This window comes from Acromyrmex echinatior, chromosome 17 (genome assembly GCF_024713525.1).
Source record: "Acromyrmex echinatior isolate Ae372 chromosome 17, ASM2471352v2, whole genome shotgun sequence".
Lineage (NCBI taxonomy): Eukaryota > Metazoa > Arthropoda > Insecta > Hymenoptera > Formicidae > Acromyrmex > Acromyrmex echinatior.
In genome coordinates this window covers 1,690,747-1,717,786 of record NC_141868.1, presented here as the reverse complement: position 1 = coordinate 1,717,786, position 27,040 = coordinate 1,690,747, and the positions used below count along the sequence as shown (strand labels likewise).

Here is a 27,040-nt window from a genome sequence, read left to right as displayed (position 1 = left end):
TGTGATACGCGAGCACAAACGGAGGTCACATCTTCTTTTTTTTTATTGTGCGCAACACGGGCAAGAAAAGGCAAGAATGGAAAAAGTTTTAACAGTGTGTGGAAGCGAAATAAATCCACATCGTTGGTGCTTGCGACCTAAATCACGTCGATGAGTTCGGATCTTTAAGACTCCTCGACGACAATGTCTTCCGATAGTACCAACAAGGATGTCAAAATTAGATTAGACGGGAGAATAAATGCCATTCTCATGACCAAATATTATTTCTGATGGAACTTTTTCATGGATATCTGTAAATTATGAAGTATCTGATGTGTGTGCTCTTTCTGGGCTTTTGATTCGATGACCTGCAGTCTTTTACAACCCTGAATTATTGAACCTTTTACAGTCTCAACTATTTTTGGGAGATAAATCCTCAGCTTCTTCAGATATATTATTATTATATATGTTTCCGAAATTATTGGATCTCGATGTCTTCGGAACGTGAGATTTTCGATTCCTAGACTCGTATATTTTCGATCCTTGAATCTTCAACTTTAATCATACCGAGACGGAATGTCGATATGAAGTTATTGATGATAAAAGAAATTAACTGTAGTAGTAACTCGCTCTCTCGAGTAGCAACGTACGACTATGTGTCTGTAACAATATAAAAGACTGTATCACTATACAGTCCATTTTACAGGCGGATCGTGACTCCTGCAATTCGCGACACACGTGACGAGAATAAAAACAGCCTAAACTCAAAAGAGACGAACATGATTTGGGGATTGATTAACCTATTACCCTCAGCATTTTCAATCACGGACATGATCCGAATTATGATTTATGCTATACAATGAGTAGATGAGATAAGAGGCTCATGACAAGTGGCCTAAAGTTAATACTTAAAGTTAATTTATGATGAGATACAGCTTTAGTCATAAAAATAAGTCATCCTTAATTCATGCATTCAAAGAACAGGAGATTTTTGGTGACTATAATTACATATTACCGTATAATTATGGTTATTAGTGCTGTAATGTTAATAATAATAACTATATGTATAGTTTTGTTAGAAAAAATATATATATAGTTGGCACGGAAAATGATTACAAATTATAGTTATTATCGCTATAAAAAATCTAAATATAATTTACCCAAAAGATGATAAATTAAATTAAATTAAATTAAAATAATTGCAATCATTTTTTATAGTAATAATAACTACAATTTGTAGTCATTTTTGGTGCCAACTATGTATATATTTGTTGATAAAATTTACATAATTATTAAGTACTAATATTATAGCAGTTATATATAATCATAATTCCAGTAATATGTAATTATAGTTACAAAAATTTTTCTCAGTGTAATGCTGTAGAAACAGAAAAAACGACCGGAATCTCCGCAACGGAGACGCGTTCGTTCGACGAACAGAGCATTAGTCGTAAATGTCTATCGCTGTCGAGATATCGGCCGCCAAAAGATACACGGCACAGATACGAACAAGTGACGGCTGTCGTGGAGTCTATAAAGTTCGTAATTTCGATAAAAGCGATGAGCACCAATACCGTCCATGCGCCTCCGTGGAAACTGCCAATAACCCTTACAGTTCGATAGTCGCCGCTTCGTGTCCCGTGCAACTAATACACGAAACTTTGCGGTCTGTGAACCATTTCACTAAGAATTAATGCAGATATTTTCTCAGCGACATTTTGCGCTGATCGTATAAATAAAACACATCGGAGACACTAGGAATTGTGAACCGGTTGTTTTATCGCGTCCCAACTTATCATCGACGTAGATAGTCTCTTTTTCACGAAGATCGGCCTTTCTTTCGTGAGAAGGCAAGGTAAGGATTTTTCGGTGCACATCTTGATATATATCTTCTTCCACTTTACGGGACACCGTTTATAAAAACTCGTTTATATCGCGGATGTAACTTCCGCTTCGATTATGATTCACGAGCATCCCGTATCCCACGATACGAAAGGAAAAACGCGCGGTGTGCAAACGCCTCGAAGTTGCGACGCGCATTTCTATAACACAAAAGCAAAGATTACGCTCATAAATTGAGCAAAAGGAAAACGCACTGCTTTAATACATTTAGCTTGAGCATTCTTTACGCGTGCACGAGTTTACAAGTTGTCCCAGATTTTCTTCTTTATACATCCAAAGCCGATCTTCTTTTCTTCCAAAAATACAACACGATTTCTTTATTTAACACTTTTTACCACAACGTTTTAGTTTCAAAGAATATATGGTTGACAATGACTATAAATTATAGTTAAATAAATTACGGTAATTGCAGCCACTTTTTCGCTCAGTGTGTGGTATATTTTTAATTTTTAATTTCGCGGAATATTTTTTAATTTATGTGTGCTACTACATTATTTCTGCTGTATTAACACAACATGGTCAAAAATATAATATATGAATGCATGCACACGTGATTATTTAAGCATTTAAATAATACGCTAAATAATCATCGATAAAAATTCAACGAATGAACATACGCATCGCGAATCGTCGAACGACTCGATCGCGACTGCTGCTCATGAATTTTTCAGTAGAAGCTTGTTACGCATTCCGTATAAATGTCAAGGCGATTTATATTGCTACTGCGGCCTGCCATATCGTTTTTTAATTTCCGCGTGACAGCGGGAATCGATATGACGCACCCCGTTGATATTTCGAGCCTCTAAAACCCTGAAGTTTCAAAGCTACGGATGTTTCGTACTAAATGCGTCAAAGATTTCGAATTCGCTGCCAAGTTCCACGGGAGCGTCGGACTTCTGAGATTCCAAAATAGCTACGCCCTTCATGTCCCAGAGTTCCGTCAACCATAGAGCTAAGTTTTGGAGGTTCAAAACTCTAGAGCTTCGAGCGCACCTAGAAAATCTTCAATGTAAGCATTGATTCAAAAACTGGTAAAGCTACAAAAAATATTGGAAGGCTAAAAAAAAATTACAGTTTCAATGATGAAATTCGTTGCGAGTTCCGTCTCGAAATTCGAGGAGTGTTGAAGATCCAGAATTAATTGTCTCTATATATTCGCGGTGGTTTTTAATCTACGTGACGGTGTAGAAATCGATATGCGGCCTGCCGTGTTTTGCACGAGATATATTTCCTGGGGACTCGATATCGAGATATTGCTATCAATAATTCATGAGGTACAATACGGTGTTATTCAAGAGTACACCCGTAACCAGATCCTGCGCGGATTCCGCGAGACGCGCAGCACGAAGCGGTACGTCATACGAGGAATTTATGGTGTCCATTACGTTGATTTATGTAAGGCGCACGATGGATCGTGTATAATCGCGCAGGCAGGTGTATCGATGATCCGGTGAGCGCGTTGATTACGCAAATCTATGCATTTATTACATCTATTAACTATCTTTAATAGATATATAGTGAATTTAAACAGTATTGGTACGAGGAAATTTTTTTTATAAAAAAAGCCCTATTTTTTAAGGAAATAAATATTAATTAGCAATTTTATACAATAAATACATTCTGTTCTAACATAAACGAAATGAGCTTCGCATTTATATTCCTAATTTTAGAAGCTAAGCTTTGTCGACTACTTTTTGAGCGTTTAAATAATACAATTTTTAATTTTTGCTTACTTTTAAGATAATATATTTTTAATAATTAATATCTTTTTGGTATATATAATTTTATGAAACATATTCTATTCTATTTTATTCTTTATGAATAAATAAATTCAGAATTACCCAGCAAGAAATGACTGTCAATTATATTTGTCGAATTGACATCTCGATAAATTGGTCTCGATATTGTATCGATATTGATTCGACATCAAATTCGATGAGTCATCTCTCGGATAATGTTCATTTTCTAAAAACAGGGTTTTTTGAAAAATATTTTTTCTGTGATGAATACTATTGCACTCACTGTATATTCTACACTGACAAGTTTATAACTGTAATTGTATGATAAAATAATTACGGTTAGGAATTCCATTTTTTACTGTTATAATATATAATAATAATAATATAGTTTTATATGCAAAAATATATAGCTACGATCAAAAATTATAATATAATTATTTCCAGTGTCAACTGAATAATTTTCTTAATATATAGAATCATATATATATAATGTACGCATAATAATTGTTATTATCTAGCAACAATAATAACTATGAAAATGCAATTGTTTATCATAATTATTTCAATATTCAATAATAGTCATAAAAATTAAATATTTTTTCTCTCGCAATCGATATACGATAACACAGTGAATATGCACGCGATTGATTAATATTTTATGGAATGTCATGTATATATGCACCGAATTTGAAAGATTTATTTTTTTCAAATATTTAAAATGTCTAGCGTTCAAATTCTAGTAAGATGGAAAATTCTAAGAGGCTGAACTTGCAAGATCTTAGGTTTTTAAAGCTCCCAAGAGGGTTGCAAGTTCTAAGAATTTCTACAAGTCTAAGAATGTTTAAAGCAATTTCAGGAATGTCTATGATTTCCCAAAGGCTGAAAATTTAGAAGTTCCAAATATTCGAGTTATTAAAAATAGTTACTTTGACAAAATTAGAAAAAAATTAGTCTAAATTTTACACTGTTTTATTATTTTCTATTTTTATTAAATCAGTGTTTTATTTTTTTATGTAACTTATCGGATATGAAGGTATTGAAACAAATTGTCATTCGAGTTTTCAATGAAAAAACTTCTTTAGCTGAGTCACTTCGAACGTAATAATAATCTGATGCATAAAGTACAGATAAAAAAGAGAAAGTGTCGAGAAAGAGCAATGTCTATATATCACAATGGTAAAACTCAGATCGCCATAAAGTTTCTTTCTTTTCTTGCGGCCATTTTCTTTCTGTTTCTCGCAAAAAGGCTTTACGATCAAAGCTGGATCAAGATGTGCATTTACAAAAAAATGAGCAAAAGAAGAAAGGCTCTTCTTCACCGCGTTCCGCCTTTATCTTTAAGAGCTAGGAAGAAGAAAAAGATAAAAGAAGTAAAAATTTTTCGTCTTTGAAAAGGATTCGTTTTTCCCACGCATTCCCAAAGGTAGGTTAAATATCATAAATCTAGCATATCATAGCGTTTATTTTTAGAAAATATTTAAAATGTTATAATAATCATATTAAATTATAATGATGACATTAATTAAATACAAATATATTAAATTTGAATTGAAAAAAATATTTTTAAATAGACATTTCAAAAAAGGTTCAAGATCAAAATTTTAAAGCTTTAAGATTAAAAAATTCAGAATTTTTGTAAAACAGTATAGTCTCAGTATGCACTCACAGAAGAAAATAGTATCAACGGCAGAAAGTTGAGAAGAAATACAATACACGGCAATTCTATTATGCATTATAAAGTTAATTGCAGTAAGAAAGATGAACAAGTTGTGGGTATAAAGCAAATGAATTTTTCTAATAAACAGTGCACAGATCATAAAGAATAATAACGTAAAATACTTGTGTAAAAAAAAGTATATTAAGAAAAATAAGCAAAGAGAGTTATTTAGAGTAAAGGCGAATTTTTATAATTAATAATATTTTCTGCTCAATAATATTTATGCGTAAATTTTATAATTTCCTGTTAATAAATATATTATCGATACAAAAAGTGTAGAGAAAGATACCGACATACCATTTTGTTTTTGGACTATATTTCATAAACAAAGGCTAATAAAGCTTTAGAAACATAAATTCAAACTGGAAAGTGTCTTCTATCAAATATAGCAGTTTTTATAATAATGTTAGCGATTTTGCATTAATTAACTTTTCTATAAGAAATAAACGTAATAATAAATAAAAAAATAAACGTCTGATAAAATTGTTCTCAAAACTGACAATAGACAATAATGCACATATTTCTATTCTTTTTCTTTCAGGAGTCATCTGTACAAAATATCTACAGTGAATATATAAAATTTTCTAGAAGATTTTCACTTCAATATAAAACGTTTTTTATTGATTTATATGTATTCGTTGTATTGTTCTGCAGACGCACACATATAACGCAACAGTTTCTTTCTTTCCCATAAATTCACGATTGCCTTCAAATCCGATAGGATTGATATTGCAACACTATAAAGATAAGTTAGCTTATGGTCTGTCACAGACAGATGTGTTAGAGATTATGTTGTACCCATATTTTATATTTAAAACTATATTATGAAAAAAAAGAACAAATAAATATATAAATAAATGTAATAAAGAAAATTACAATTAAATGATATAATATTATGAATAATACAGCCGTTGTTATTTAAACTACGCAATTTGCAAAAGGAACGCAAAAATTTTATTTTCTCATCTGAATTCGTTTTTAGCTGATTTTGTATAGAAACAAGCCACAAATATATAAATTATGAATTTTTACTTGTTTAATTATCTGAACAGATCATGTTTTTTTATCAGTATAAAATACAATAATTAGTTTTAAAGAAATAAGGGGATATTTTTAGTAAACCTATGTCATAGTATCGGCAATTTTTTTCCATTATGTGTCGTTATGGTATAACTTATCTAACAATAAGAAAAATGTCCATTTCCACTAATATGGATCAACTTTAATAACAATTTAATTTACTCTTTATCGTTTTTTAGTTCTAAGATTAGGAAAAAGATGAAGAGTAAGTTTAACCGAGATTAAAATTAATCTACATTGGTAAAAGTAAGCATAAAGTGAAACAATATAATTGTCATAATACGTAAATTTCTTACTATTATTTTATAACTGTTATTTTACAACTATTTAATAATCTACACGAACGACATTAATGAAATAGTATAATATTTCGACCAACAATTTTTACCACAGGTACAAATATTATGTGTATATTACGTCACATTTGTTGAATCTGCGATTCAGTAGTTTTCAGTACAGCCCTCGTTCTCGCAACTTTATAAAACCAGTATTTGCGAGTAGGTATTCCAGTTTCAGAGTTGTCACGAATCATTCTGCTTTCTCTGAACGTACAGGAGTTCGCCAAACATCGCGAGCTGTGAAGCCGAGATCGAAAGCTTTTAGCACATGATGAAGTGTCGGGGATCAACGTTATCCGTGTCGAACGTATGCGCGCACGTATGCAACATTCTCTCACCTTCGCGAAGCACAAAAATAAATCCTTCGCGTTCAGCATTAAATACCAGGCGGTATGAATTGCGGCGCGATGGAGCCGTGGCAGCCATTCTCTAAAATGTTAGCAGGACGAACGAGCGAGAGTCTGAAATTCGAGAGTCTGCGAGACTTTATAAATTCGCAATGCCAGCGTTATCGTCTCCATTCGCGCGCCGCTCCATCATTCAAGCGCAAATCTCGCGAAAATCCTCGTGGAAGGCGACCGTGCATGCTGCGTGCACAATAAGCGCGCAACACGTGGCACGAAAGTCACCGGCGTCCGTCCCTGCTATTGAACTCGTATAAAAACGAGCTGCAATGACAGAATTATCGTTTTCCCGCGTTCTGTAATCGCTGTCAATACAATTTGTTTTTCTTTTTGGCGAATGGCGATACGACACGTTCGTCCGCAATGTATCCGGAATCAACGAACACGTTTGTATCACAAACTCGAAAAATCTCCTGATTCAGAGTCTTTAGTTTAATTTAAGATAATATACCGTGTGCTGTCATTTGTCTAATTTTTTTTTCAATACATTTTAGCACTTTGACTACCTATATTTGGGTGACGATTTTATTTATCCGGTAAAGAATAATTTTACTTATAATTAGTCTTTTTCTTTGTTGGGGGATATACTATACAGTATTTAAAATTACAAATTTAACATGTATTAAAAATGTTAAATAAAAAATGTAGAGTGAAATATGTTCTTCTTCCGCTAATAAATGGCGTTTTCAGAGGCCAGGAGGGTTCGGAGTAAAAAAGTGAAATATTTGTTTGCAAACAGACGGAATAACAATGATGGAATAACAATGCAGTATAGGATTTTTTCCATATGTTATTTGTTTAGAACAAATTTTTTAATTTCGTTTTTATAGAACAGAAAAAAATTTTTCTTCAAAATCAAGCCTTTTTCCCTATTTTCAACAAAAAATCCCACGCTACAAATATTATATCCATTTCATCACAGTTCCGTTATATTTATTCTCATCATAGTTATTTCATTGATTTACAAGAAAACATTGCACTTTATGTTTTCAAACCACCCTCCGCGAAATCGTGCCACTCATTCGCAATGAAGGGAAATATTCCACTGTCTACATTTTTTATTTAAAATCTTTAATACTCAGTAAATTTGTACTTTAGATACCTATTATATAATATATTTCTAAGAATATATTACTAAAATAGGAATTAATTCTACGTAATAATTTACTTAAAAAAAAATCTTAAACGTATGTTTAGTTTACCCTGTCAAAGTAATGTGACTCCTTGAAAAACAATCAAATATTAATATCAATAATTAAAAACAAAATTATTTTCTCTTTATAATTTTCTTATATTTGTTTGAATCATAAAAAATATGTATTATATACATATAATAGATGTAATTTAAATATATACAATTATAATTATATATATAATAAATACTTTTTATATTTATTTATTGTTATTTATAATTGACTTTATATATCTGATAAACAATTGTCACATTTCTCGACTTTGAGTCTCTCAGAGATTAACGTTGACGACAAATTTGACAGTTAAATATTAAAAATATGAATTCAGACGCATCAATGCGTAATCTCATGAAAGTACAGAATTTTTAAATATTTGTAACTTTGAGCATTCTGATTTTCTTGTATTTAAAATTCGCAAATTTGCAAAGTTCGCGTCAAGATTGGTGATCAAATTATTGTCTGCTTGTTTTCTCAATTACTTTGTTCTCTCGAGCACCAATGATTTAACAGACGAATGCGTTGAATAATTAACAAGATACTTGCGACACACACCAATGACTGCCGTATACCGGAAGTGCATTCGCTGAATTGCGATTCATTAAGGTGCCCGAAGCAAATTGTTGTTCCATTAACGCGTACTGTAACCACGAACAGTTCCACGAAGCGTTGTTTCATATCCGCGCTGCGGGCTGAGATAGAATATTAGATACCCGCAATACTCTGCGCGATGAGAAATTAATGTGCGGGATGCACATATAGATTCGGGATGCGCGAAAGTTCCTATACTTGGAGCGTCGAAACTACGGTCGGAATCGCGCGAGATAAAGCGCGAAGGGAGAAAATACAGCCGCGGATGTAATGTAACGTGAACGAGTTAAAACATGAGGACTTGGCTCGCGAGAATGTCGGACGACATTTGCGATGTGCAATTTTAACAGCCATCTTTACGAGCGGACCGGAAGGTCTTGCGGAAAAAGCGCGCCCGCCGTAACGTATTACGTGCAAGGTTTTACGACGTTATTAAAACCTTGCAGTTTTTTCGGGCGATTATAACGAAGTTCGTGCCCACGGGATTTTATCTGCTACCGTTATCATTTTCACGAAAATGCCGCGAGATAGTTTCGCGGTCGAAAAAAAAAAAAAAAAAAAAACGTATCGCACCGTTGGAGGAAGATATGCAAAATTCACAGGCGACAATTTTGCGAATCAAGCTATGTTTTATTATTCATTTCGTGATTTTTCTGAATAAACGAAAAAGTAATTGCAATTATTATAACTTAATTATAATTTATAGTCTTTTTTATGCTGATATATATTTTTGGTACAATTATAAATACGATTATTATTATTAACATTATAGCAGTAATAACCATGAAAATGGCGCTCATAATCAATTATATAGTCACAAATACCAACTACTTTTCTCTCTTTGTCAATGTATCGATCGAGAATCTGATATATACGTCAAATAAACGAAAATTTAAATGACCGTTTATATAACACGCGTTGTTTAATTAATTATACGTTGTGATGCGCGTCATTTGGAAAATTCTTCCATGACTTTCCTGTCAACGAGAAATTACAGCTCATTAAACGGATTTATATTGATTAGCATTGTTGGTCACGTTACATTGAAAACACATTAATTAGCAAACACATGGATGTCCTCCTACTCTCGAATTTGGTAAATTTCACGCTGATCCTCCATGTTCGACCAACGTGCTTTTCGTAAAACTTCCGACTTTCTAACTAAAATGAGATTCCGCCAGTCGGACGTGTCTGTCCGAAAGTCACAAACTGCACTCGGGTCGTCTTTTAACTCGTCAGGAAATCTCGTCTTCGTTAAATCCTTTGGCGGACCCGAACCCTTTCGCGTGATCAGCCGTGAATTCATCACACAATCCGTAGTTCGCTTTCTCCCTCTCTCTCTCTCTTTGTACAAACAGGAATTATAAAACGGAACTATGCTCAAAGCAATTGTCCTAACCATATGCGCTTGACCGTTTTCATTGCTGACGGCGACCGTGCGCTGCGGCTGACATGGCGCGTGATGTACTACTGGCCCGCCGGTATACTGGAGGGGAAAACATACTCCTGGCATTCCGACGCGCATTACACAACTACTTGCCAGTGGTAAAACACGCGGCACGTCCGACGGCGTCCGGTGGCGAGCGAACGGTGCCGTTCCCGACCTCATTTTTCATCTGGTTATTATGTCAGTCTGCAACATCACTCGCGAGGAGATGTAGTTGCCTCCTGACTTCCGAACGAGTGATAATTCGAAAATAATCGCAAGATACATTTTTTATTTTACTGTTTTGAAACGGTAACATCGCAGTTTTTTTATCAAAAACTATCGATCACCCTGCGAGAAAATAATATATTATCAATTAATAATGATTTAATAATAATTTGTCGTCATTTTCGCGATGTTTACATATTTATATTATATTAAAAATCGTAACAAGGAGCACATAAGCCTAGGTATCTTTGCCTGATTATCCTTTATTTCAAAATAACATATAACGTTTTGAGAATGTATTGTGGCGAATTTAAATTGGAACTGATTATGGGGAATGTAAAATCATCGGTGGCAAGCAATTTTTATGTACAATAAATATATATACAGATAGATAATCGAAAACATTATATATTATTTTGAAATAAAGGATAATTAGGCAAAGATATCTTACACACTCCTGTTACGACTCTTATTGTTTATAACTAAAGCTTTTGTTGATTATAATGTTATATTATATTAGTTTAATCATGCAAATTATAGCCGCTTCAGTTATATTACGATCATCATTGTTACATATAGAAAAATATCATTCTATTCCTAAGAAAAATGATTATCCTCACAATCAATTTTATTCAATCCTGATGAAAGTGTTGGCGAAACTCTCTATGAACAATTTGGATGTAGTCACTAATTATAATATGATTTTCAGCAAATTCCAATGTTTCATGTTCACTAAATGGCATCAACAAGGTTGCACAATGGTGTCTGTCAAATCTTACTAACACAATTTGCGACCCGTCAACTGCGTAATAAATTTAATGAGATGATTTATAAATGGCATATTATACTCTAAATTTTGATGTAATTAAAATTAATTGAATAAAGTTTTTAAGCTCTTATTTTACTTTTTAAAATTTTCCCGTTTCTTTGACCTTTATAACATTTATGCAATTATGTTGTAAAAGTAATTATTTCTTTGTTATTTCTTTATATAATTTTTAATTATTATTATCACATAGATAATAAGAAAGCAGCTATATTTATTATAACTGTGTATTTATTATATGAAAATGTTTATTTCATTTATCATCCTTATATCTTGAAATTTTACTAAATTTTGTTATATTAATATTTGAAATTATTTATAGTATTCATATTATTTATATTAGTTATAGTATAATTTTTTCATAACTGATGCAACTATAAATAATAAGATTATTATTACTGACATTATAACAGTAATGATGATATAAATGAAGCTTCTACTTATATAATTATTTTATCATGCAATTATAGTCACAAACGCATTTCCTTCTCAATGCAGAATAGTTTTTTATTTTATTTTAGATTAATTACAAAAATTAATTATAAATTATAGATAGAAACATATAAATAATTCTATCTGCAAGAAATCTTTCTTTTTAATATACTCTGCTTCTTTGCGCTATTATATAACAAGTTCATTATATAATAATAGTGGCACTCCTTTGTTGGCACTCCTTTTTCTCTCGGAGTACATTTGTCATGATAGAAATTATCGAGATTAAGAATCTTGTAATGAGCAACTAACATTACAGTAGAAGATCCATATCGGATTATTATCCTAAGAGGATTGCAAGAAGCACTATTCGGTCCAGCTTCCGGCTTTTTGTCGCATCAATTTAGCGTCCTAATTAGGTTTCATATTCAAAATACCTCGAGAGGAATTTGCGTCCATTAATTAGTTTTCTAGTTTTTCTACTTCCCTCCAATGCAATCCTTTCCTTCTGTTCTCTTCGTAAAATGTTCAATTATTCATTACTCCTTTAATTACCATTTCCTCCTTTAATTCCATTTATTTAATCCGATAAATTAATGAAAATATGTTTATTTTAAAAAATGTGCTACAGATCTCTTCGCAAAAGATCAAGCGAAAATAAGTAAAAATCGAATTAGATTTAAAAGGTTTTATTTGAGAAGAAAATTGTCTTTTCCAGAAGATCGTTTTGGTAATTTATTCGCAAAAGTTAGTCCGATTTATCACGAAACGTTATTAAACTGTCTTCGTTAAAGATAAATCTTTTCTTAAGAAAATCCAAGTGACAATCATCATCGGTGCTGCTCGCAGACCGTTTGAATAATTCCGAGAAATCGAGAGAGACCCGTCCGCGCTGGATTATTCTATATTTTAGGGTGCACTAATAGAAATGAGTCTGAGACATTTAAGTAGGTACGTAAGCTTAATGACCGCCATTATCGTCGCTGATGAACATCGCTAGTTCGAATGTAAGCATTGCGGAAGTAATTATCTATTATTGTTTCGATAATGATAATTGAGATTGTCAAATTTAGACATAGTTTAATTTAGTCATTCGTCTTGTCATTATACAATGGATGACTATCTCGGATCTTCTTCCATCTCTTCCTTAGACTGAGAGAAAATTTTGTGTAACTATAATTACATATTAATATGGTTGGCCCCCAAAATAACTATGTAATTATAGTAATTTGAATCATTTTTATGATAATTTCAATCATCTTTATGGTTATAATAACTATAATTACATTTTTGGTTGCCAACTATACATATTGGTTGATACAACAATGTATAGAGTTATTATTACTAATACTGTAGTAGTCGTAATTATAATTATAATAATATGTAATTATAGTTACAAATACCGAACAGCTTTTCTTTCATTGTCAGTGTAGAACTTGAAATTGAACTTTGTCCGTCTTCGTGTAAAAGCGCCCGCAGAGGGAAAATAATAACGGAAATTTTCAACGGAGAGACGTAGTTCGAGAGATGGAAAACTTTTCTGCGCGCTAATGTATTTCGCGTGTGTTTCGCGTAAGACATCCCTCCTGCGGGCAGGCATCGCTACTTCCGCTTCCGCGTCCGCACGATCTTTATCTCGTCGTCATTACCCCAGTTGTTTCGCTGTTGCGTGCCGTCGTACTTATATATGAGAACACCGGCTTATATTAAACATTCTTCGCACGCTATTTTTCAACGTTAACGGACTCATTCCAAAATCTGTCCGGTATAAAATTAAACGTTGCGGTGCCGGAAGCGGCCAGTCCGTTCCACGCGACGCGATATAATGCATTGCTTTATAAATATATGGCTTGCCATTTATGCGGAAGAAAAAATGCCTAAGCGAAAGAACGAAATAGAAAAAGAGAAAAAACAAAGAGAGAGAGAGAGAGAGAGAGAGAGAGAGAGGGAGGGAGAGAGGGAGAGAAATGGAAAGAGAAGAATGTTTCTTCATATTCTTTTCTTTCCATTTCTCTCTCTCTCTCTCTCTCTCTCTCTCTCTCTTTTTCTCTGTTTTTTCTCTTTTTCTATTTCGTTCTCTCACTTAAGCATTTTTAGAAGCACCGAAAAATATTTGATACGTATGACCATAATTGCATAATAAGCCAGTTAAGAACTCCAATTTGTGGTTATTACTACTGTAATGTTACTAATAATAATTACATTTATAGTTTTATATAAAAGAAATATTTAATTGGCACCGAAAATCGCTATATTTTATAATCGTTTTCGGTACCAACTTATACATAGGTATTTTTTGTATATGTAGAAGAATTGCAGAGTTTGGGAAATAACTACTTACATGGAACTAAATTATAGTTAGAGTTATTTTTTTTCAGTAATTTTAACTTAACTTTATTCCTTTTTTCAACTGTAGTTATACCTTAACTTACTTTAATTTTGTTTTTCAAAATATTATCTATGTCGTTTTGCAATGCTAACAGGAAAGTAATTGAAAAGTTACTTTTTGAGTAACTGTAATTGTAATTCGTTACTTTTTAAAGTTGCTAACTTCTAACTACCGGTAACTATGCAAAGTAAGAAATCTTATTACTCCTTTTATTCCGAAACGTACAATTTCTGAATTATCACTAACTATGTAATAAAGGAGTAATAAGATTTGTTACGAGTACTTTATTATCTTGCGTACTGATTATCACGCCCTACTCTCATTCGCTTTGGTGTTTTTTACTATGGTTTCAATTTTTTAAAGTCCGTAACAAGATTACATTTAGATCGGTTTTAATGGTAACTAATTACTTTTACAAAGTAACTTTCCCAGGCTGTAAATATAATTATGATATTTCTATTATAGCATTAATAACTATAAAAATGGAATTCTTAATCGTAATTGTTTTACCAATTATAATTATAAATATCAAATGTTTTACCATGCAATTATAATTATAAATACCAAACATTTGTTCCTCAATGTAACGGATGAAAAATCACAGGAACGAGAAACAAAAGGCATAGTCACATACTTCTCGAAACCAATATCCGCTCGCATCCCGCTTCTGTCCGCTTTTCTCCGCATTAAAATCGAAATTTCGACATTTTAATAAAATGTCAATCGAACAGTCCCGTTTGAAATCACAATGTCGCTCGAGCGACGTCGCTGCCGTCGTTCGCGGCGATCGCCCGTCGTTCGAAATAATCGGCGCGCGGTACTCGCATCAGACGTGAAATCCCGAGGCGTTATTGTTTGCGAAATCGCCTATCGTTTTTCCACGGAAATATATGAATTTACGCGCGCGTGGAGCCCGCAGCGAATCGGTTGTGCGACAGTAATCCAACATTTTTTGCCGGACTCATGAAAGAGAAATTCTCGCAGCTCGCCACGGAAGTGTTGGGAGTCTCCACGGAAATGTTGGGAAACGTAGAAACGCAAGAAGAGCGGCAAGAACTGATTAAATATTACATTTTCGAATCCTATTCAGCTTTTTCATGGTCGGTTAATTTATGCTTTTCCGCGCTCACTCATGCAATACTTTACGCGATGTTCGACGAGTGAGTTTAATAGAGGAAGCGCGAAACATACTGTAGACTTTCACGTTATTCGAGAGAGAAAAATTGCGAGACAGATTTGGAATCGCATTATACCGTGCTGTGATTTTAGAGTACGAACGGTTTTAATTAAAATCTGATAAATACGAATATAATAATAGTCTGAGAAGCGCATACATCACGATTTAGTTAGAAATTGGTGGATCATAATTACATAATATTAATTAAAGAGGCTTTATATTAAAAGTCTTTTGTATCCGATATTTAATATACATACAGAAGTATCTCTTGTTGTAATAAAATGTAGAATAACATTTCGTATTAAATGTTTAATTAAAGGTTAATGTTATAATAAACTGATTTATTAAACTGTTTATAATTCTAGAGTGGGTGTAAAAATCTAGCGGAAAAAGCATGAATTATTAAATTAAAGCTTGAAATATTCGTTACATGTATTTTATCCGCGTTTAATCTATCTCGCTAGTCGTCTCTTTCGAAGAGGAATATATCTATTTGACTTTTATTGAGATTGAAATGATAAATAAAACGGATAAATAAAAGGGTCTTCCTCATTACAAATTTTTCACTTTAACACTTTTTTCTGCCCACCCTAACATTTAAAGGTTATATAAATGTCAACAACTTATCGACGTTATTTTATAATCCTCTTCTCGCTGTAACGTGTAATACATTGCTTACACATTAGTAATTCTTCTCTTGATGTTTATACATGTAATACAGGAAAGTCGGGTTGTAAAATTTCATACCAAACTTGTGCACTCGGTGCGACTACAGATGCTTTTTTTTCAGACTGAGAAGCGGAAATGGAAAAATCTAACAAGAATACGTAATTCAACAGTCGTGTAAGAAACTATACTAACATTATACTCTGTACTTAAGTCAAAGTTGGATCCATATCAACGCTCACCTGCACTCTGAAACGTGGGATGTCAACGTTTTTTAGATATGTTCTATATTTGTACGTAGTCATCGATCATCGGAAGATCGATCAGCTTTTTTTTTTGATCTGTCGGTTCTTTTTTTCGCAATCTCGGCGCGGCCATTAAACGACGACCCGGATTTCTATTTTCTTAAGGCTTTTCAAGAACAATCGTTTATCTGCTGTTTCACGTTGTTTTTCCGCTTTTGATGGATTGTGATACTTTAAGATTCCTCCACTTAAAGAATTGAAGAACTGTGAATACAGTTTCAATGATTTAAAAGTATTTAATTAATAAGAAATTGATTTAGAAACTCTACAACTATATAAATTTTAATAAATGAACAATAAAATTATACACTGAGAGAAAAAAATGATTATAATTGTTTTAATTAAACTATAGTCATTTTAAAAATATAATTTATAGTCATTTTCGGGGCATATACATATATATATTGATATCATTTATAATTGTTTTAACCATGCAAATCATATCTGCTTTAATTGCATTACTATAATCACAATTATATAAATTCATGCAATTATAACGTAAAAGTGATTGTTCCTTTATTTTAGAAATAATAATATTTATTATAACTACAATTACATTTACCGAAAATGTTATTAGGTGTTGGAATTAATTCGTAGCGTTTTACAAGTGATGGGAAGTACTTTCATTAATGTATTTTTTAATGCTCATGTGAAATAAATAACATTCTTTCATTAAAAACGCTACGAATTAATTCCAACACCTAATAATAAAAATATAACATTAATTAAACTATTTACTTTATCATTTCTTGATATTCTGTTGTATTAATATCTGAAATTATTATGATTTATATATATTTTTTTCATAGAACTGAAACTAAAGATAACATTATTACTATTACTAATAATAATGATAAAAATGGATATCCCAACCACAATTATTTAGTAATTATAGTCACAAATAGCAAATATTTTTCCTCAGTGTACTTTTATAAAATAAAAATTGATCTAATTAAGCGGAAACGCTTCAAGTTTAAATCTAGATTTACTTTCTTTTTCAATAATCTATCTACAGCCAATATCTCGAAAAGAAATAAATCTAAAAGAACGTTCTTCGTTAAATGAATTGAAAAAAATTATGAATCAGAAAAATTGAAGAATTCGAGAAGAGATCTCAAACTATAGAAGTTCAACATTATCAATTAATCAGAGAATGTAGTTTACGATTAAAGATCTAAAAAAAAAAAAAGAAAAACGACTGTCAACAACGAATGATAATTTTAACGCGCTTTCGATCTCGTTTGCGTAATCGAGTTGGGATGAAATCGTGCTCCTTGTTCGTCAATTTGCTGACACGTGCGCTTTATATCGACTGATCGCGGTTGTGTGAGTGTATAAAAGAGCGAAATAAAGAACATACCAAGCGGTTGTGATGGTATTCCACCGGCCAGCGTTCTGCTTTTTTGATATACGTTACGTACGTGGCCGTTTGAGAATGCAGGTCAGGGTTGGCGGAACGGAAACAGAACTAACTTCTGCTGGTAGTACTGGGCGATGAGGCGTGCGAAAACATGCTGTACCGGACGATCCGGAAGTACCATCTCTCATTGGGAGCGTTCGGCCGTCTGGCAAGTGGCCGAGATGCCAGACGCTCGCACGAGGATCTTGAAAATCCTGAAATCTCCGGATATCAGAACTCAGGAGTCCAACAGAAAAGAATTGCCGACTCTTTGAGATCTGACCGTCCAAAAATGCAAATACGTTCGCCGTCTCGACGCGGCACTAAAGACGCAGAATCCAAAGGACTTGGAAACCGTGGAACCGTAGAAATTCTTCCAGACGTTTAGATTTTTGTAATCCAAGAATTTCAAATTTTAATATGATGCGTCTCAACGTTAAAAATATTGAAAATGTAGAAATGCAGGTTCTTTTACAAATGCAAGAATATGAGACTTTTAAGATTAGCCAAATCGTTTTATGTGATCTGCGATTTTCAGATCTGGAAATTTTGAGATCCTTAAATAATAAATTGCTAAATGCATTGAGAGAAAAATTTTTGGTATTTGTGATGGTAATTACAGATTATCATAATTGCGATTATTATTGTTATAATTTCAGTAATGACACATACAGTTGACAATAAAAAATGACTATAATTATAATTAAATTATAATGATTGAAACCACTTTTATGGTTATAATAATTGTAGATATAAACATTTTCGGACTGCCAACTGTATACATTTGTCGATAGAACTATATACACAGTTATTATTACTAATATTACAGCAGTAATAATTATGATAACATGTACTTAGTCACAAATATGAAGAACTTTTCTTTCAGTGCATAGATACTTTATCTTTATTTTTCGGCCTTGATATACACTGGAAGTTTTCGCAGTACTTTTGGATCGTCCTGTACAAGTTGCTGACATTAACTATTTGGGTGAGAAACACATCTTGCATGTATACAGAGTGGAACGGCGTTATTGAGCGGCATTTGAATGATGATTCGGGGTAAATCATAGGGGTCGCAGATGTCTGCGGAACATCCGGCGGAAATCGTGCGTTCCACGTCCAGAACGGAAGCACACGCCATTTTCATTCGGCAAGCATTCCCTCGAAAGTTCGCCGAAACACGAAACTCTGTGAGTCTGCTCATGCTTGCTGACTCTGTTTCCGGTACAAGGCACTCGCATACGTCGTGGACAACATACTGTTGTTGGATAACATACTGAACATTACCTTTGTGCGATGTAGCTATAATTTGACAACATATATACATTGTTAACATATTAAAATTTAAGTATAAATATACAATATTGAAAATATAATGGCCATTTTGCAGTAAACCATTAGTAATAAATCGGAAGTCAGAAGCTAAAAATTGACTACTCACAGTCAAATGTAAGAAGAATAATTGAGTATGATTGATCAATTTCTAGCTCCTGATTTCTGATTTATTACTAATGACTTATTGTAGAATGTGTGTTATACTCTTGCAATCTTTAGAATTTTCTGATTTATTAATTAAAAAGTAAAGTACATTGTAACGTGAGAATCTGTAAGATTATAATTTTTATTAATAATTTAAATAAACATAATTTTTTATCTATAATTTGTATTCCATCCTTATGCCAAAGTTAGTGATCGAGAATGTTAAAATTCGAGAGAACACAGTGAAAGAGCAAATATGTAAATTGAATCAAATGTTATAGACCTAATTGAAAAAGAAAGTTGAAACGGATTATACTAGGGAATTCCATTAGAAAATCAACGTGCGTGGAATTTAAAAATATAGCCTAATAAATCTCCCGATTTTCTTTATATATTTTTGACCGAGAAACGATTTCGTGAAATGTTACTCACGCGCGCGGAAAGTTGGCGTTGAAATATTTACGGTGACTACGCTAGGTCAGATATTGAAAAGCGTTTTTATATAATCCGCAGATAAAAATCAAAAAGCTACGTACATTCGGAGTTAGACATAACAATCGACGAGCGCGGTGTTCGGGAATTTAACATTGTTGGATTGTTGGATCGATTCCAAATTCAGCGTTGGCGCCATTTTTTTTACGTTTCACTGCGCGTGAAGAGCAGCATCGTTTAACTTTATCTAAATACAAAAACGCGCGCAATAACGAAAAACTATCGTTATTATTTAAATAATTTCATGCAACAAGTAACGCAATAATATTATGAATAAAATTTGAGCAAAAATAAATTGAGAAGAAAACACCAATTAAAAAATTTTTGCTGCATTTTTGTACAAAGTTTTCCGTTGAAAGCAATTTTTTATAATACAAATTACATGCCGTATTACTTTGTGCGTCTTCTGAGATATTTAGAAATATATGCGTCGAGTTCGCTGCATCCGCTAACTTTAAAATTCTCGCAATATTAGGGAAAGTCTGTCGGCGTCTGTGAAAGAAAAGAGATGGAGGGGATTTTGTATGCGTCTCGCGAAATGGAACTCGTGAAAGTTTTTGCGTGACGCTCGGTCGAGCAATCTTTTCCGACAACTCGCGTTCTTGGCTACCAAAACCGTGTTACCAAAAGTCTCTCGCGCGAAGAGACGAGATTTCCGCGACCGACCGCATACATACGGGGGCGTTCGCTCGTATATACGCTCAAGGGAGGAGATTTTATTTTATTTTCCGTCTCTTGCGTCCGTTTCGCCGTTTACTACGAGAATGCGTCCCGTACGCGAGAAGTGCAGCGACATAAAGCGCAGATTGTTACGATCAATATTTGCCAGATGTACTTTCCTTAACGCGAACCGAGCTTGTGAGAACTCTCGAGATTTTATTGCAGGCGCGCATCTTCATTTTTACACGGCCTTTGCATTTTTATGCGTCTCTGTAATGCTTTCGCATGTTGGAATATTTAAAGATACATTTCTGCTGTTTAAGTATAATAATACAATATTTTTACTTTTAGTATTTACTGCATATTATGTACTTTCAGAGGGAGATTAGTTTTAAAAACAGATGTTTTCAAATAAATTTATTAGTAACTTGTAAATAAATTTAATATCGAACGGATTATATACACAAAGTGCTTTTTATGGCAGGATTATTTTATCGTTTAAACGGTCGTATTAAAATTTCTCGAATATAGCACTGAGAGAAAAGCATATTTATGACTATAATTATGATAAAGTAATTACAGTTAGAAGAGCTTTATAATTATATTATTGCTATAATATTTTATATACTAAACAAGTATAACTTGCGTAAAAACGAGTTGGTGCAAATTTTATTATACATCTATAAAACGTTATAATTATAAAAATGAAGTTTTTAACCATAAATTTTAACTATAAATTACAATCGGATCTACTATATATTTTTAGCATAGAACATTATAGTAATGTCTATAAAAATGGAGTTTCTAATCATTATTATTTTACCAAGTAATTATAGTCATAAATATCATTTTTCTCTCACGAGGAACCTGTTACAACTGTCTGGAACAGATTCGATTCTTTTTGATGTATGTTGTTAAAAAAATTTAAGAGATTTTTTTAATATTAGCCCAATTTAAGACTTAAAGAGTGAAATAATCCTTCAAAGCTAATGCTTATAATTGGTTCAAATTGATTATTAATAAAACGGTGAAATATGTAAAAAATGTTTTAAACAAAACTTTTATGATTTTTATATACTTGATAACTGTATTTAGATTTTTCAAAAATGTAATATATCAAAAATGTTTCCCTATTAAATTTTGTGATGCTGTTCTATCCTTTAAATCTAAAATTATAAATTTTAGATTTAAGATCCGATATAAAAAATACTATCTCTTAAATTTAAAAAATTTTTAATATATTTCAAGAAGAATGAAATTGGTTCCAGATATTTGTGAAAAGTTCCTCCAGTGCGAAAATAACTCAAATGCGGAAATGTTAAAAAAAAGAAAAATATTAATTTAACGAATTAACACATGCTCGATCACTAACAATATACTGCATGGATTGAAGGACAATTGTCTTTCAAAAATTTTGTTTACGGCATTCATACATTTTTATCCTTTCATACGAATTGTCTGTGACAGTTCTCGCCACATTTTACGTGCACGTAAATGAAATTATGGCGTCCGGCGTGAAAGATTATAAAAGGGAAGCTCGCGTAAAAGCATAGCATTGACCATTTCTACTAGATGTCGTTATTTAATCTACACGGGGTGTGTCAAACATTCTTGTCGAATGTTTCCGCTAATATCATCGCCAAGTACAGTCACGTTGTGCGTGCATGTGCATACGTTATGCAAGGCAAATTCGCATACAGGGTATCCCAGAAATCGCGTGTTTCCCTCACAATCGCGCGGATCATTATATATGTATATTTAAATTAATACGATTGAAGGGGCAGTTAAACGGAACGATGATGAAGACAAGTTTGATTCACGAGCGTTTATAAACATGAGGAAACTTTTATTAATTAATGCGCAAATTTGGAATAACAGGGTCTCTTTATCCGAGACGTTAAAATTCAAGGTCGCGAGGACCGAGAAGTAGTGGCGAGGGGGCGTTAAGATCTGGAACACCCGGTATACGCGCATAATAGGGCTTGATAGCGAAAAATCGTCATCTCCCACCGTCTTGACGTAGTTGACGGTCTCGGCGGTCGCTTCGGTGAGGGCCCGGCGTAGTCGTGTCCGTCGCACCTGCGACAGCGTACGTGGACATAGTACGACTCCCTGGCCGCCCTGGGTACCGGAAGCGGCGCCGGCGGATGCTGGGCCGGCTGCCGCGGCCATGGAGGAGGGCGTCGTCGCCGCCGCCATCGTCGACGAGGACGACTTGCACCACCACGGGAACTGAGTGGGCGTTATGCCGATATAACAACGTGGTTAATTAATACACCCACTTCCTGCTCGCGAGCGTTTCGCGGTGCACGTGGACGACGTGACAGACAGCACAAGTGCAAGATAGCATTAGACAGACACGTGGTCGTGGACGGACACGGGATCGGTTGCACCAACGGTTATCGCAGAAACTAACTTCGGTCGGCTCTCTGGTGTCAGGCCTAACTACGATAACTAAAGAGATCTACTATGTCCTACATATCAATTACGGTAAACTTGATCAGGATAATGTCGTTAGACCTAACAAGAACGGCCTTGATGATTAATTCTGATTCTCCTTCTAGATTTCTCTGATCCCTTTTTACATTACACATTTTTCACTCTAACTACGACGAAGACAAAGAAAATTTGACTTGAAGTCTAGCGTTGCAATTAAGCTTAAGGTAGGATTGATAGAACTACTTTGTAAAAGTAATCGCTACTTTTCAGTTACTTTTTGTTATTTTTTTGTAATTTTTTGCATTGCTATTTTAAATATATAAGAATCTTATGTATTTTTATCATTAAATTATTCTATTTATACAAATTATTCGGTTATATGCTGTATTAATAACACATTCAAAGTTATACATATAATATGATATCGATATTTATGATAAAATAATACTTGAAATTTCAAAATTATAAGATCAATATTCAATTATAATAAAAAAAAGTGGTCATATAAAAGGCTTCTAGCTTGATTCTTAGTACAGATATATCTGCAGAATATGATAATAATTATAAGGATAAAGATAAATTCCAATAACAAAAAATAATCACTAATTGTTCACATTTAGCACTTCATTTTTGTCAGTTCATATGTTGATAAGTTTGAAATACATAAACAACTATTAAATTAGTTCCTAGTTGTAAAGAAATGTAACTAAGTGAAGTTAAGTCATAGATGGAAAGAAAAGAACGAAGTTAAGTTATACTATAAAAAAAGTAATCTTCACTGTAACTTCGTTACAGTGAAGCAACGAGTTACTTTCTAACCCTGGCGTAAAGGCCAGATACACTTAAACTTGGTTAACCGTTTAGTAAATTTTTTATTAGATTATAATAACGATTGGGAGAAGAAATATTACCAAGAAGAAATATTATCAAAAAGAAATATTTAATCAAATCGCGTTATCATAATATACAGAAATTAATTTATTGTTAGTTACAGTTTTTTTTTTGCTTAAGCAATGTTAAAAAAAATATGGAAGAAAATTCTGTCTAAATAATTCCAACTATCTTCAATAAAAAAAAGTTGATGTAATAATTATTCGTATAAACAGATTATAATGGAACAGACTTTGGAGATGAACTGTAATTATTAATTAATTCTTATCATCCACTCTCTGCTTCCTGGATTATTCTCGCTATAACGTAAATAAATAGAAACGAGATTTAGCCAACCGCAGTTAGCGGTAACTAACCTTGGTGCAACCAGAGAGAACCCAGAGAAATAACAGACAGGTGACGATTCCTCTCCCACGTTACCGAGATATCTCTTCTTATCTCCCTCCGTATCTCAGCTCGTCCTAACGCCGCTTTCTACCTCCGTCGCTCCTAAACAAGCGCTCATCATCTACGCCGACTGCTAGCTCGGCGCTACTGCTAAACTAAGAGCGGTTGGTCTAACCGAGATCAGCAGAGAGGCAAGTTTGAGTCGACCTACGAAGTGACAGACGCTAACAAGCACATAACACGACGAAAATGTAGCAATTGTCGCTTCCTCGTTGACGAAACTGCCTGATGACATCTTGTTTCGCAAGATTTTCCAAACTTTGAATTTCTACACAGTACATCGTCGATAAGTGAAATCGATGGTTTCGAGAGAATCTTCGAGAGAATCTCCGTTTGTAGCTCTTGTGACAGAATTCTGAACGCGTTTAACACGCTTCATCAAAATATACATATATACATATATACATATATAAAAAAATGATTTAATATTAATCCTTTGTGAATGGACGATTTATCTTCGTTAAATATGTCATTAAATAAACAAGATTATTTGCAATTAATTATTTTCTTTTGTGAAATTTTCTTTTGTCACTAAACGTCAATAAATTAAAAATATTAAAAATACGATAAACTATCGCACTCAGAGAAAAAAATAGTACTAGCAATTAGAGAAAGTGAAGAGAAATAAAGAAGAGAAATATTATTTCAACTATATATTACAATATTGCAAACTTGCGATAAGAAAAATAAATAAATTGTAAAAATTAAATTAAACTAAAGAAATAAATTAAAGATAATACATAATAATAATGTTACTAAATAGCAATGTAAATAGCAACATTAATGAAAAATATATTAAAATATAAAAGTATATTATATATTAATTTAGCTTAATAATTCATTTAAAAAAAATATATAAATCGTGTAAAATAAAATAACATTATTACATTTTTATGAAACAGAAAGAGAGCGAGCGAGAGAGAGAGAGAGATAGAAATCTACATAATTATGTATTATAGTATTATTTTGTATTTATATATATAAAACTTTAATATTTGTGTGTGTGTGTGTGTGTGTGTGTGTGTGTGTGTATGTGTGTGTGTATATATAAATAATTTAACTATTTACATAATTAATGAAAGAATGTTAACATCCATTAACATAAGTCATAACAATTTCTATACAAATATCGTAGTCACAAATATTAAATTACTTCATATTTGTCGTTATCACTCTTTAAATAGTTCTAAGCATTATTTTCATTTTGATGATTTTATAAAATTAATCGCACATAATTATATTTCAAAATTGTCGCATTACAGTCGCTAAACCTATACTATTTTTTCTCTGAGCGTAGATATAGATATTTCGCATATGATTCCAATTTCCGATCGATTGTTCGCTACGCGTGCACTTATTATGATTTACCGCGCGACAGGAAGTCATCCGTTTCAATGCAGCGACATGACCGGTATGTATAGCGAGAATATCCTGGAAGGATATTGGTCTACATACGGTTTGTTTGCGGATGGGCTCGTTGTTGTCTTCCTGAGTATATCCCAGCCAGCCACGAGATATACACACGCCTAGTTACCATACATTCGTAGTCAACGAGCCAGACAAGTAGGGGTAAGCAAGTTGCCGGGTAAGCAAACGAATAGAAAGTTCTTGTAATAGCAAAGAGATGTGTGCTCGACTTTCCCTCGTTACGCCGATATCTCAAGAGTGAGGAGTCTCCTTACTCCATCTCACTTGACTCGTCCGAAAAAATATTCGCGAGATCGTGAACAGGTTGAAAAGTTTCAATTTAACTGAGAAATTCGTCCCATCAATATTTGTTCGACTCTGGCTAACCTCGAGAATCTTATCATCGCTCTTAATCTCTGTCAAACTTGAAGGATTGTTTCGCGTTGCTTGTGTTTCTCGGATACTAACACTTTCAAGTACACGCCAATCCTAACCAGCTGCTCGTTTCGAGGAGCGAACGAGTGATCTTTACATCGGATTTGCCTCTCCGCTGACTTCGTGTAAACCGGCCTAAGGGGTTGCTAGACTAAAGACTGGGCTAGACTAAAGATTCGGTTATTTGCTTGGTTCGGGGGATGAAACGACGTTGAGGAGAATACTCGGAGACGCTCGGAGACGATGGAGTTGAAGGGAAAATAACAGAGAAAGAGAAAAAGAAAGAGAAAAGAGAGATAGAGAGAGAGAAAGAGAAAGAGAGAAAGAGGATAATGTGCGAATGTGACGTCGAAGAGATCGTTCCGGAAATGGCAAGTCGATTGATCCACGCGAAGAAGTTGGGGGGTAAGAAATACTTTTACGGAAACCTGAGATTTCGCTACGCCGCGCAGATTTACGATGTCGAATCCGGCGACGTTGGATCACGACAGATTAATAGATTGGTGTCTCTAATCTTATCGGCCATTTCCGCGCCGGCTGAGCCACCATTCGTGCATGAGAAGTATTGGCGATTAACCCTTTGATCGTCGGAAGAGCAATTTGATATCAAGTTAAATCCATCTGCAATTATGATATGAAAATGTGAGAACTTAATTGCATCAAGCAAAATGATCATAAAACCATCATGCTTCTTACGAATCAAAAATCTTTTGACCTATTTGGAATTGAATTTGTCACAAAGAATTATGTTCATTTATCTAATTATTCAAATTTCGACATTACGTATTTTATTGAACAAGTATTGTGTCCATAAAAACTTTTGCTATAACGTTAGAAATCTAAAAATTACTAAAATTCCGTTTACATGGACGGTGAAGAGTTTTGACCACTTTTTCCAGCTTTGATTTTAAATCAATTGAATAATATTGATAATGTGTATGCATTAAAATAAGCAGAAATTTGAGCTCATCAAATTTCTGCGTTTAAATGTTTTATACATAA

The 27,040-nt window shown here is 33.2% G+C and overlaps 1 protein-coding gene and 1 long non-coding RNA gene across 3 annotated transcripts in view; both read right to left on the bottom strand.

The window, feature by feature from the left end:
• LOC105152105 (small conductance calcium-activated potassium channel) overlaps positions 1–27,040 on the bottom strand; it is a 212,826-nt gene that overhangs the window by 99,186 nt on the left and 86,600 nt on the right. For both annotated transcript variants that reach the window (XM_087415072.1, XM_087415071.1), the window contains exon 4: positions 22,430–22,651. In XM_087415072.1, the coding sequence (XP_087271198.1) occupies positions 22,430–22,651 (222 nt within the window). The remainder of the gene's footprint in view (positions 1–22,429; positions 22,652–27,040) is intronic.
• Positions 33–22,423, bottom strand: LOC147906817 (uncharacterized). Its single transcript, XR_015547939.1, has 2 exons — positions 14,525–22,423; positions 33–14,437 (listed from the first exon to the last, which is right to left on the bottom strand). It is a non-coding gene; the product is annotated as an uncharacterized LOC147906817 (long non-coding RNA).